Source organism: Nematostella vectensis, chromosome 6 (assembly GCF_932526225.1).
Source record: "Nematostella vectensis chromosome 6, jaNemVect1.1, whole genome shotgun sequence".
In the NCBI taxonomy this organism is placed as follows: Eukaryota; Metazoa; Cnidaria; class Anthozoa; order Actiniaria; family Edwardsiidae; genus Nematostella; species Nematostella vectensis.
The window spans coordinates 15,622,479-15,637,063 of record NC_064039.1 but is presented as its reverse complement, the minus strand read 5'-3'; the positions used below and the strand labels follow the sequence as shown (position 1 = coordinate 15,637,063).

Here is a 14,585-nt window from a genome sequence, read left to right as displayed (position 1 = left end):
AAATACCCTAACATTTCGCTTTATTATGTGACCTTCGTTGCGATGCTGACTTGGAAATTGTGCTGGGACAGACAGAAAGTTACATGAAATTTATACTTGAAATGAATCTGTCCCGTTAGTGTCACGCACCAACTCGAATCCTGCAAATGACACTTTTTTGGCCATGAAACGGAGGTAATTACAGGTGATGTAGAGGTGTTTTAGGGCTTTTCTGCGAAAATAAAATCACCAAAGGCAAATTTAAGTTGCTTTCTGTTGATATACTGGGTACCCTGTGTGAATTTTACTCCTCAAACCAGTTTTTCACTCATTTAATCCAGGGTTAGTAATTCGGGGGATTACTTGGCTTTCGGGAACGGTGAGTTATCCGTCGGTTGGCTAACCTACGATTAGCGAATTTTAACCCGGGATTAGGCGCTGATCGAGCAAGGGCGTACACAGCCTATAGGCCTGCAGTCGCTGGACTGCAAAAAAATTTGGTGATCTTATTTGCATAACGAGAGGAAAAAATCAAATGTTTACTCATAAATTTTTACGTAAGCAGTTTTACATATATGATCAGGATAAAAACTATCATTTTCTTATTAATCATGGTAGTCTACAGATGATTTCCAAACATATTGTTATGTCGTTCAGTGCCAAGCGACGACTGAAGTCCTATTTCAGATCGAGGATGACAGAGGACCGTCAAGTCTGACGCACTGACGTCAATTTCAAACCCAAAAGCGGGAGCTATGAAATCTTCACAGGGATGCGGGGTAAGGGGCCACGCCCTTATTCAGCTTCTGAATGCTTTGAATGCAACTTGTTAAAATCCTGCGTACGCCCCTGTCGAGGGTTAAGTTAATCGGCCTTTCAGGAATCGGCCCCAGTACAGTGAGTCCAGGACAGGTCAAGGGTGTTGATACAAACACAGTTCCAGCTTTGAAGAGCTCTTTTGATAAAAATATTTAACAAAAAAAAAAAGACATAAACTTTCGTATGTTACTTCTTACACTATTGTTAGTTAACTAGCAGTATCAAAAACCTTATGGATGATAATATCGCCTCTCAGCGACAGAATTTCGAGATCGATACAAATAATCACTCTGCGACAAAAAGGATTCAGAAATAAGAAGGCATATGACGACGTAGGAAGACTTTGAAAAGCAAGCGTCGTTTTCCCCCTTCTCGGCCGCCATTATGGATCCCTTGAGACAAAGTCAATTTTTCCGCCCTGTCATCTGATTGGCTAATCCGTGCGTCTAAAAATAGCCTGATCCTAGGAAACGCCTTGACACCTATATAGTACCAGAATGTGGGGAAGTTGATTGCCCCTACTTATGAGCCCCTGCGGTAACTATATATCTTGTATAATGGTGTACTAAAAAATAAATCTCTTGTAAAATGCGAATTGTTCGAGCAAAACCGCTTCTGTTATTTCTGTCCAAATGACAATTTCTCGTGTCAATCTTATTCTATAACTTACTATAGAATCTAAGCCAGACTAAAATGCAAGAGTAAACGAATGTATGTTATCTCATATTTTCTCAGCTTTGATTTTTATTTGGTAAGAACAATTTAGGTTAGTTTTGTAAACTATTTCTTTCTGAGGGGAAAATATGTTTATTAGTTCGGCGTTATTAGTTTCTTCCACCTCAACAGCTAGTTTGCACTAAACCTGGAGAGTAAGTACGCAGCTGCTTTGTCTCCTATTATCTTTATTCTACAAAGGAGTTCTTTTGTCTCTATTCTTCTCGTTCTTTATGTCAAGGTTCGGATATTGTTCATTTGCCCATTTAAATTGCAGCTTGTAAGAGCTGCGTACTGACCCAACCTGGAAGGTCCTTATAGATTAAAAATAGACATAAATAATTAAATAAATAATAATGAATAGTCAAACAAATGAATTTTTAGAGAAAAATCAAATTAAAGCCGCTTAAGGTGTGGTAGTATCCTTATAGAGGGTAAAGCTTCTGTAGCTGCTGCCTTGAAGGCTGCTCTGGGAAAGAATGAATAAGAAAGGCTCTTGATACCGGAATGAACTTGGCGGTATAAAAGATTCACTGAACGTGGCAGTACATAAAAAGAAATGAAAAAAGTTATCTGTTTTTCAGCAATATCAAACCTGTCAAAGCAAGATGCTGCGCCTCTACTAATGCTGCTGTATCTGTGGCTAATAGTTCTCGATAAAAGCATTGGAAAGGGTGGTTTTCAAAAACCCCTGAAATACTATTTAGCTTATTTAGTACTTAGCATATTCACTGTGATATGCAACCAAATTATTTGAAGGAATTCAACTCAATCCAGGATGGCCCTTACATGATCAAACTTGGGCAAAATTAAATTTGCAAAAATTATCAGTCGATGCAATATTCCATTTACCAATGTTCTATTTGTAAAGATGCTTGGCCTTTGAACAGAAAAAAGCAATCAGAGGATTGTACTTGCACACGCTGTAAGAGGGATACGGAAACTCCCAAATCATTTTCTAAAGAAAATTCTGTGATACCTGGGCAAGTCCCAAAAGAGTTACAAGGATTAACTCAGGTTGAAGAAATTGTTTTGGTAACGTTGCTATTAAGAAGCTGTTTGTGACTCTCTGTTTCCAATTTGTAGAAATTTGCTGACTTATCTGCCAAAACGTATAAGATCGCAAGCGAGAATAAACTCAAAACGATCGACGCAGATGCGAAGAGGATAACCACTAAACTAGACATACAAGATAGAGTACAAGCACTAGCCACAAAAGAAGCATTCATCACCTTGAAAGACCATAAACAGAATTTCGATAATAGACCAACATACCGGCTAATTAACCCTTCAAAATCAGAGATTGGAAAAATTGGTAAACAAATGCTCGAGAATATCAACAAGAGGCTAGTAACGAAAACCGAGGTGAACCAATGGAAAAACACGTCATCTGTTCTAGAATGGTACAGACAGCTACAACGTAAGGAGAATTCAGCCTTTATATGCTTCGATCTAGTGGAGTTTATCCATCTATTACCCAGACCCTACTAGAACGACCACTGGAATTTGCATCAGGGCATGTGACATCACGACCGACGGGGGCGATTTCATTACAAAAGACAAGCACTCGCTCCTATTTAGCAACGGCGTACCATGGAAGAAGAAATCATCTTCCACATTATTCGATGTGACAATGGGGAGCTTCGATGGAGCGGAGACATGCGAATTGGTCGGATGCTTCTTACTACACCAGCTAAAGCAGATTCAAGAAATCAACATTGGTCTTTATAGAGATGACGGGCTGGCAATTATGTCGCAAGCACCTAGAAGCATAGAAATGGCAAAAAAAAAGAATATGCAAGATATTTGCTGACAACGGGTTAAGAATCACCATTAAAGCAAATAAGATAGTGATCTTTCTTGACGTAACATTAGTTCTCAACACAGGTAAATTTAGACCATACTCCAAGCCAGCGAATATACCACAATACGTGCACAGCAAGTCCAACCACCCTCCAAATATAATAAGAAACATACCAGATTCAATAAATAGAAGACTGTCAGAAATATCTTATGACGAGGAAGCCTTTAACAACGCCGCACCACAATACCAAAACGCTCTGAGGAAAAGCGGCTATAACTACCTGCTCAAGTTCGAGCCAACAGCACATAGGCCTGTGCAACGACGCAATGGACAAAGGAACATTATCTGGTATAATCCACCTTTTAACAAAAACGTAAGCACAAATATAGGCAGAGAATTCCTTAAGTTAGTCGATAAGTCTTTTCCCGCTAGCAGCACCCTTAAGAAAATCTTCAACAGGAACACGCTTAAGATTAGCTATAGCTGTATGCCAAATGTAAAACAATTAATCGATGGGCACAATAAGATAATTTTAAATAGAAGGGACAACGAGCAGGTGGAGGACGATAGGAAATGTAATTAGAGGAAAAGGGAAGACTGTCCTTTAAACGGGGAATGCCTTGAAAAAGAGATAGTTTACCAAGCTAAAGTAGGGACAGGGGACAAATGCGAAACGTATGTAGGTCTAACAACAAACGAGTTTAAGACAAGATGGAGAAATCACGCTTCTTCATTTAGAATTGAAAGTAGGAGAAACGAGACGGAATTGATTAAGCACATATGGCAGTTAAAAGATAGGAGAATCAATTACACAGTAAGTTGGAAGATAATAGCTAGAGCAAAAGCATAATCTAAGGAAACTAAGAGATGTAATTTATGCACTACACAGAAACATTTTATAATTATGAAGCCAGAGATGGCAACACTTAACAAGCGAAACCAGCTGGTTTCCACATGTAGGCATCGACGCAAATTCATTCTAAAGTTTTATTAGGCGCATAAAGCGCGCGCACCGTTTGTAACGGCTTTTCAATTCATGCACATTTTATACGTAGATAAACATTGATGTTCATTGAATGTTAGTTTAACTGAGGAGTGGACTAACGGCAACGTTGGTCTACGAAACTTTGCATTAGTCATAAACAAAAGTCTGTTTTGAAAATAAGCGCATTTGAAAAAAACCACAGTTTAGTCTTCTATGCCTGCTAGACTATGTACAGAAAGTTAACTATAGACTATAATTTTCCCATATCCCCCCTCCCCCTACAGAAGTAAGTTTACTTTCGGTTCTCCAAACGCAGGAAAAAAAGTTTTGCAGCATATTTTCTTGTAACGTTTTAATGGCAAAAACAACTTGGAATTTGCACATCTCCATAGACACTTCACTAAAACGGATGAATGAATGACCAGAATATACATATATACTGCACTTGCTCGAGCACTCCACTCCCCAATGAGAACTTCTAGTTTTATTAAGATACTATTATTTTGAAACAAGTTTATATGAAAGTTATGAAGAAAGATCAAGTTGATGAGTGATTCCATTCATGGAATATTACGCTCGTCTACTGTAGAGGACTTTCTTGAATCACCGGCGAATATTTAGCTTGAATTATGTACGCTCCTGTGAAGAAGAGCACTGTTTTGTCGATGAACCAAAAATGGACGGAACTTTGTTCAACTGCTTAACTAAATGCATCCCTGTGGCATCGAAAAGGGACTACAAGAAATGCGTGATCGAGAAGACAGATATTATGTAGTTATTTTTGTTCAATTTCAGTGATGCGGCTTCGATTAGATATTTCTTTCACGCAACAAGAAAATACTGCCGACATAAATTCAACACGAAAATTTCGTTGTTTGTTGTTGAATTTGTGTCGGCTGTCGGCAGTGTTTTCTTGTCTCAGAGCGGCATGAAAGAAATCGCTAATTTTAGCCGCATCACTGCGCACAAAAATAACTACTCGATCATTAATCTACGTATAATTCCAGGGATTTATTCGGTGCTAGTTATGTAGGGGTTTGTAAGGGTTTGTTATAATGCAATGTTTTTATGTCGAATTGGTGTTCCGAAGAACACATGAAGTTCTAAAAAGATTCTCTTTTTCACAGCTAAACGTTTTTATATGAAACACTTACGCTACGAGGCTACTTTTTTTGTGTGTGAAAACTTGCGTGTACGAATTGTCTCGAGCATTGACCAAAAACTGCGAGCGCATCGAAATTTCGGGGGACCATTCGGGGGCCCTCAAATTCTAACAGTTTTTGGTAGTTTGGAATTAACGACGAAGTTCTTATCTCCGGTCATATATAACTGTTTCAGGTAGTTTAAATTCTTAGTAATGTCCGCTATTTAGAAGTAATAAAACTAAAAACTATAAACAGCTTATAAGGCTGTCTTCGCTCTGTAACACGTATACACCTATTTCAATAAAGGTTGTCAGTGCAAATGACAAATGTCGATTGGCAAATGGTAGTCCTACGACCGAAAGTAACCATGACGTCTCGAAGAGTACTAAATCCAAGAGAGCATAAGATAGGGGAGGGTATTACCCGCGCGCCATGTCGATTCCGAATCTGGCTATTTTTAGTAACCACCACCCCACCACTGCGCGTGAAGATTTGCTCCTTTTATTTTGTCCTACTCCCCCGCGGGTTGCGTGTTGTTGTTTTGCCAACTCGATAGGAATGAAAAGAGATCACGTAAAATAACTTGGAAAAGAAAACAAGTCTAACTTAAGTAAGCAAGATTGGCAAATATACTCACAGAAAGCTAAATCCCTGAATAGTTTGACTGTTTTGTTTGTCTGAGCGACAAAGTCAAGTGAAGAAGAAAGAAAAAACCGACGAGCGGTAAAATGGCTGTGATACCGCGTTTGATTCAAATCCCGACCCCAGCTTGTATAATAACAACATAATAATTTACATATAATAATAACAACATCAAAGAAGTACAGTAATATCTCCCTCTTTATTTTCAAAGCTTGCTGGCTTTGATCATCACAAAAATTAATTTCCTTGCTACAAGGATAGTTTTATAAAATGTATTTTTCTTGGATTCCTTCTCAATTCACAGGAATATTCACAAAAATCAATATCATATCTAATGTCTAACTTACAGATTTCGTTTGACCATTAGGAAGATAATGAAGGTTGAGAAACCACGAAGAAGAAGCAAGTTAGAGCAAAAACGGTGTTTGAGGCACGAGGTTTTCCGCTCTTGATTTTGAATGAAGTCTCGTTTTCGAAATCTTCCAATCCTCGAAGCACTACATCCCCTTAATAAACCGCAACTGCCCGTATCCTTGATGCTAGAATGAAATTTTCGATGGTATTTGTGCAAATAGGGTGTTTTTTTCGGTTTCAAGTCACAAAAAAGCGGCAAACAAAAGATGTAAATGCCAAAGCGCGGGGGTAGGGTGAGTAAAAATGCTCACGCGCAGTGGTGGGGTGGTGGTTACTAAAAATAGCCAGATTCGGAATCGACATGGCGCGCGGGTAATACCAAAGTGTCCCTCTCTTATCTTATGCTCTCTTGATAAATCAAAACAATTATCCATTAAAGGTTACCAATGCTTGGCTCTGACATTGCTGGACTTTATTCTTAAATAAAGTTAAAACACCTTCAATTTTACGAAAAATTAGTACCCATAAGCCATTTACCATTTGCCTTTCGCCATTTGCACTGACAACCTTTTGTGAAATAGGTATATATATAAACATACAACCTTTCTGCAGTGCTTGCTTACTACAGTGCAATATGGCTTTTCTAAAGTGTAAATGCAGCCCCATTTATGTATTCTTTAATAATAGATGACCAACCTGGAAGGTCCTTATAGATTAAAAATAGACATAAATAATTAAATAAATAATAATGAATAGTCAAACAAATGAATTTTTAGAGAAAAATCAAATTAAAGCCGCTTAAGGTGTGGTAGTATCCTTATAGAGGGTAAAGCTTCTGTAGCTGCTGCCTTGAAGGCTGCTCTGGGAAAGAATGAATAAGAAAGGCTCTTGATACCGGAGTGAACTTGGCGGTACATAATATTCACTGAACTTGGCAGTACATAAAAAGAAATGAAAAAAGTTATCTGTTTTTCAGCAATATCAAACCTGTCAAAGCAAGATGCTGCGCCTCTACTAATGCTGCTGTATCTGTGGCTAATAGTTCTCGATAAAAGCATTGGAAAGGGTGGTTTTCAAAAACCCCTGAAATACTATTTAGCTTATTTAGTACTTAGCATATTCACTGTGATATGCAACCAAATTATTTGAAGGAATTCAACTCAATCCAGGATGGCCCTAACATGATCAAACTTGGGCAAAATTAAATATGCAAAAATTATCAGTCGATGCAATATTCCATTTACCAATGTTCTATTTGTAAAGATGCTTGGCCTTTGAACATAAAAAAGCAATCAGAGGATTGTACTTGCACACGCTGTAAGAGGGATACGGAAACTCCCAAATCATTTTCTAAAGAAAATTCTGTGATACCTGGGCAAGTCCCAAAAGAGTTACAAGGATTAACTCAGGTTGAAGAAATTGTTTTGGTAACGTTGCTATTAAGAAGCTGTTTGTAACTCTCTGTTTCCAATTTGTAGAAATTTGCTGACTTATCTGCCAAAACGTATAAGATCGCAAGCGAGAATAAACTCAAAAAGATCGACGCAGATACGAAGAGGATAACCACTAAACTAGACATACAAGATAGAGTAGAAGCACAAGCCACAAAAGAAGCATTCATCACCTTGAAAGACCATAAACAGAATCAACATGCCGGCTAATTAACCCTTCAAAATCAGAGATTGGAAAAATTAGTAAACAAATACTCGAGAATATCAACAAGAGGCTAGTAACGAAAACCGAGGTGAACCAATGGAAAAACACGTCATCTGTTCTAGAATGGTACAGACAGCTACCAAGTAAGGAGAATTCAGCCTTAATATGCTTCGATCTAGTGGGGTTTATCCATCTATCACCCAGACCCTACTAGAACGAGCACTGGAATTTGCATCAGAGCATGTGACATCACGACCGACGAGGGCGATTTCATTACAAAATACAAGCACTCGCTCCTATTTAGCAACGGCGTACCATGGGAGAAGAAATCATCTTCCACATTATTCGATGTGACAATGGGGAGCTTCGATGGAGCGGAGACATGCGAATTGGTCGGATGCTTCTTACTACACCAGCTAAAGCAGATTTCAGAAATCAACATTGGTCTTTATAGAGATGACGGGCTGGCAATTATGTCGCAAGCACCTAGAAGCATAGAAATGGCAAAAAAAAAGAATATGCAAGATATTTGCTGACAACGGGTTAAGAATCACCATTAAAGCAAATAAGATAGTGATCTTTCTTGACGTAACATTAGTTCTCAACACAGGTAAATTTAGACCATACTCCAAGCCAGCGAATATACCACAATACGTGCACAGCAAGTCCAACCACCCTCCAAATATAATAAGAAACATACCAGATTCAATAAATAGAAGACTGTCAGAAATATCTTATGACGAGGAAGCCTTTAACAACGCCGCACCCCAATACTAAAACGCGAGTAAAAGCGGCTATAACTACCTGCTCAAGTTCGAGCCAACAGCACATAGGCCTGTGCAACGACGCAATAGACAAAGGAACATTATCTGGTATAATCCACCTTTTAACAAAAACGTAAGCACAAATATAGGCAGAGAATTCCTTAAGTTAGTTGATAAGTCTTTTCCCGCTAGCAGCAACCTTAAGAAAATCTTCAACAGGAACACGCTTAAGATTAGCTATAGCTGTATGCCAAATGTAAAACAATTAATCGATGGGCACAATAAGATAATTTTAAATAAAAGGGACAACGAGCAGGTGGAGGACGATAGGAAATGTAATTGTAGGAAAAGGGAAGACTGTCCTTTAAACGGGAAATGCCTTGAAAAAGAGATAGTTTACCAGGCTAAAGTAGAGACAGGGGACAAATGCGAAACGTATGTAGGTCTAACAACAAACGAGTTTAAGACAAGATGGAGAAATCACGCTTCTTCATTTAGAATTGAAAGTAGGAGAAACGAGACGGAATTGAGTAAGCACATATGGCAGTTAAAAGATAGGAGAATCAATTACACAATAAGTTGGAAGATAATAGCTAGAGCAAAGGCATATTCTAAGGAAGGTAAGAGATGTAATTTATGCACTAACACAGATACATTTTATAATTATGAAGCCAGAGATAGCAACACTTAACAAGCGAAACCAGCTGGTTTCCACATGTAGGCGTCGACGCAAATTCATTCTAAAGTTATTATTAGGCGATTTAAACGGCACGCGCATAAAGCGCGCGCACCGTTTGTAACGGCTTTTCAATTCATGCACATTTTATACGTGGATAAACATTGATGTTCATTGAATGTTAGTTTAATTGAGGAGTGGACTAACGGCAACGTTGGTCTACGAAACTTTGCATTAGTCATAAACAAAAGTCTGTTTTGAAAATAAGCGCATTTGGAAAATACCACAGTTTAGTCTTTATGTACAGAATGTTAACTATAGACTATAATTTTCCCATACCCCCCCTCCCCCTACAGAAGTAAGTTTACTTTCGGTTCTCCAAACGCAGGAAAAAAAGTTTTGCAGCATATTTTCTTGTAACGTTTTAATGGCAAAAACAACTTGGAATTTGCACATCTCCATAGACACTTCACTAAAACGAATGAATGAATGACCAGAATATACATATATACTGCACTTGCTCGAGCACTCCACTTCTCAATGAGAACTTCTAGTTTTATTAATATACTATTATTTTGAAACAAGTTTATATGAAAGTTATGAAAAAAGATCAAGTTGATGAGTGATTCCATTCATGGAATATTACGCTCGTCTACTGTAGAGGACTTTCTTGAATCACCGGCGAATATTTAGCTTGAATAATGTACGCTCCTGTGAAGTAGAGCACTGTTTTGTCGATGAACCAAAAATGGACGGAACTTTGTTCAACTGCTAAACTAAATGCATCCCTGTGGCATCGAAAAGGGACTACAAGAAATGCGTGATCGAGAAGACAGATATTATGTAGTTATTTTTGTTCAATTTCAGTGATGCGGCTTCGATTAGAGATTTCTTTCACGCAACAAGAAAATACTGCCGACATAAATTCAACACGAAAATTTCGTTGTTTGTTGTTGAATTTGTGTCGGCTGTCGGCAGTGTTTTCTTGTTAAACAGCACAACGGTCTCAGAGCGGCATGAAAGAAATCGCTAATTTTAGCCGCATCACTGCGCACAAAAATAACTACTCGATCATTAATCTACGTATAATTCCAGGGATTCATTCGGTGCTAGTTATGTAGGGGTTTGTAAGGGTTCGTTTTAATGCAATGTTTTTATGTCGAATTGCTGTTCCGAAGAACACATGAAGTTCTAAAAAGATTCTCTTTTTCACAGCTAAACGTTTTTATATGAAACACTTACGCTACGAGGCTACTTTTTTTGTGAAAACTTGCGTGTACGAATTGTCTCGAGCATTGACCAAAAACTGCGAGCGCATCGAAATTTCGGGGGACCATTCGGGGGCCCTCAAATTCTAACAGTTTTTGGTAGTTTGGAATTAACGACGAAGTTCTTACCTCCGGTCATATATAACTGTTTCAGGTAGTTTGGAATTCTTAGTAATGTCCGCTATTTAGAAGTAATAAAACTAAAAACTATAAACAGCTTATAAGGCTGTCTTCGCTCTGTAACACGTATACACCTATTTCAATAAAGGTTGTCAGTGCAAATGACAAATGTCGATTGGCAAATGGCAGTCCTACGACCGAAAGTAACCATGACGTCTCGAAGAATAATAAATCCAAGAGAGCATAAGATAAGGGAGGGCATTACCCGCGCGCCATGTCGATTCCGAATCTGGCTATTTTTAGTAACCACCACCCCACCACTGCGCGTGAGGATTTGCTCCTTTTATTTTGTCCTACTCCCCCGCGGGTTGCGTGTTGTTGTTTTGCCAACTCGATAGGAATGAAAAGAGATCACGTAAAATAACTTGGAAAAGAAAACAAGTCTAACTTAAGTAAGCAAGATTGGCAAATATACTCACAGAAAGCTAAATCCCTGAATAGTTTGACTGTTTTGTTTGTCTGAGCGACAAAGTCAAGTGAAGAAGAAAGAAAAAACCGACGAGCGGTAAAATGGCTGTGATACCGCGTTTGATTCAAATCCCGACCCCAGCTTGTATAAAAACAACATAATAATTTACATATAATAATAACAACATCAAAGAAGTACAGTAATATCTCCCTCTTTATTTTCTCACTATTACCAAAGCTAAGATACTTAAGCTTGCTGGCTTTGATCATCACAAAAATTCATTTCCTTGCTACAAGGATAGTTTTATGAAATGTATTTTTCTTGGATTCCTTCTCAATTCACAGGAATATTCACAAAAATCAATATCATATCTAATGTCTAACTTACAGATTTCGTTTGACCATTAGGAAGATAATGAAGGTTGAGAAACCACGAAGAAGAAGCAAGTTAGAGCGAAAACGGTGTTTGAGGCACGAGGTTTTCCGCTCTTGATTTTGAATGAAGTCTCGTTTTCGAAATCTTCCAATCCTCGAAGCACTACATCCCCTTAATAAACCGCAACTGCCCGTATCCTTGATGCTAGAATGAAATTTTCGATGGTATTTGTGCAAATAGGGTGTTTTTTTTTCGGTTTCAAGTCACAAAAGAGCGGCAAACAACAAGATGTAAATGCCAAAGCGCGGGGGTAGGGTGAGTAAAAATGCTCACGCGCAGTGGTGGGGTGGTGATTACTAAAAATAGCCAGATTCGGAATCGACATGGCGCGCGGGTAATACCAAAGTGTCCCTCTCTTATCTTATGCTCTCTTGATAAATCAAAACAATTATCCATTAAAGGTTACCAATGCTTGGCTCTGACATTGCTGGACTTTATTCTTAAATAAAGTTAAAACACCTTCAATTTTACGAAAAATTAGTACCCATAAGCCATTTACCATTTGCCTTTCGCCATTTGCACTGACAACCTTTCGTGAAATAGGTATATATATAAACATACAACCTTTCTGCAGTGCTTGCTTACTACAGTGCAATATGGCTTTTCTAAAGTGTAAATGCAGCCCCATTTATGTATTCTTTAATAATAGATGACAAAAAGGTGTCACTGGGTAACATAAAATATTGCTGCTGCGTACTGACCCAACCTGGAAGGTCCTTATAGATTAAAAATAGACATAAATAATTAAATAAATAATAATGAATAGTCAAACAAATGAATTTTTAGAGAAAAATCAAATTAAAGCCGCTTAAGGTGTGGTAGTATCTTTATAGAGGGTAAAGCTTCTGTAGCTGCTGCCTTGAAGGCTGCTCTGGGAAAGAATGAATAAGAAAGGCTCTTGATACCGGAATGCACTTGGCGGTATAAAAGATTCACTGAACGTGGCAGTACATAAAAAGAAATGAAAAAAGTTATCTGTTTTTCAGCAATATCAAACCTGTCAAAGCAAGATGCTGCGCCTCTACTAATGCTGCTGTATCTGTGGCTAATAGTTCTCGATAAAAGCATTGGAAAGGGTGGTTTTCAAAAACCCCTGAAATACTATTTAGCTTATTTAGTACTTAGCATATTCAAAGTGATATGCAACCAAATTATTTGAAGGAATTCAACTCAATCCAGGATGGCCCTAACATGATCAAACTTGGGCAAAATTAAATATGCAAAAATTATCAGTCGATGCAATATTCCATTTACCAATGTTCTATTTGTAAAGATGCTTGGCCTTTGAACAGAAAAAAGCAATCAGAGGATTGTACTTGCACACGCTGTAAGAGGGATACGGAAACTCCCAAATCATTTTCTAAAGAAAATTCTGTGATACCTGGGCAAGTCCCAAAAGAGTTACAAGGATTAACTCAGGTTGAAGAAATTGTTTTGGTAACGTTGCTATTAAGAAGCTGTTTGTAACTCTCTGTTTCCAATTTGTAGAAATTTGCTGACTTATCTGCCAAAACGTATAAGATCGCAAGCGAGAATAAACTCAAAACGATCGACGCAGATGCGAAGAGGATAACCACTAAACTAGACATACAAGATAGAGTACAAGCACTAGCCACATTAGAAGCATTCATCACCTTGAAAGACCATAAACAGAATTTCGAAAAAAGATCAACATGCCGGCTAATTAACCCTTCAAAATCAGAGATTGGAAAAATTAGTAAACAAATACTCGAGAATATCAACAAGAGGCTAGTAACGAAAACCGAGGTGAACCAATGGAAAAACACGTCATCTGTTCTAGAATGGTACAGACAGCTACCAAGTAAGGAGAATTCAGCCTTTATATGCTTCGATCTAGTGGAGTTTATCCATCTATCACCCAGACCCTACTAGAACGAGCACTGGAATTTGCATCAGAGCATGTGACATCACGACCGACGAGGGCGATTTCATTACAAAAGACAAGCACTCGCTCCTATTTAGCAACGGCGTACCATGGGAGAAGAAATCATCTTCCACATTATTCGATGTGACAATGGGGAGCTTCGATGGAGCGGAGACATGCGAATTGGTCGGATGCTTCTTACTACACCAGCTAAAGCAGATTTCAGAAATCAACATTGGTCTTTATAGAGATGACGGGCTGGCAATTATGTCGCAAGCACCTAGAAGCATAGAAATGGCAAAAAAAAGAATATGCAAGATATTTGCTGACAACGGGTTAAGAATCACCATTAAAGCAAATAAGATAGTGATCTTTCTTGACGTAACATTAGTTCTCAACACAGGTAAATTTAGACCATACTCCAAGCCAGCGAATATACCACAATACGTGCACAGCAAGTCCAACCACCCTCCAAATATAATAAGAAACATACCAGATTCAATAAATAGAAGACTGTCAGAAATATCTTATGACGAGGAAGCCTTTAACAACGCCGCACCCCAATACCAAAACGCGCTGAGGAAAAGCGGCTATAACTACCTGCTCAAGTTCGAGCCAACAGCACATAGGCCTGTGCAACGACGCAATGGACAAAGGAACATTATCTGGTATAATCCACCTTTTAACAAAAACGTAAGCACAAATATAGGCAGAGAATTCCTTAAGTTAGTTGATAAGTTTTTTCCCGCTAGCAGCACCCTTAAGAAAATCTTCAACAGGAACACGCTTAAGATTAGCTATAGCTGTATGCCAAATGTAAAACAATTAATCGATGGGCACAATAAGATAATTTTAAATAGAAGGGACAAC

At 38.3% G+C, this 14,585-nt stretch overlaps 1 protein-coding gene across 7 annotated transcripts in view; it reads right to left on the bottom strand.

Moving 5' to 3' along the window:
- Positions 1 to 14,585, bottom strand: part of LOC5502009 — a 44,000-nt gene that overhangs the window by 27,394 nt on the left and 2,021 nt on the right. For 2 of the 7 annotated variants that reach the window (XM_048728638.1, XM_048728639.1), the window contains exon 1: positions 10,936 to 11,085. The exons of 1 other annotated variant lie outside the window; for it this stretch is intronic. In XM_048728638.1, coding sequence (XP_048584595.1) covers positions 10,936 to 10,945 — 10 coding nt within the window. In that variant the 5' untranslated portion in view covers positions 10,946 to 11,085. Of the gene's footprint in view, positions 1 to 3,104; positions 3,276 to 3,489; positions 3,568 to 5,614; positions 5,789 to 10,935; positions 11,087 to 14,585 lie in introns of those variants that run through there. 4 more of the 7 variants (XM_048728641.1, XM_048728640.1, XM_048728635.1 and 1 more) reach the window with 4 other exon arrangements.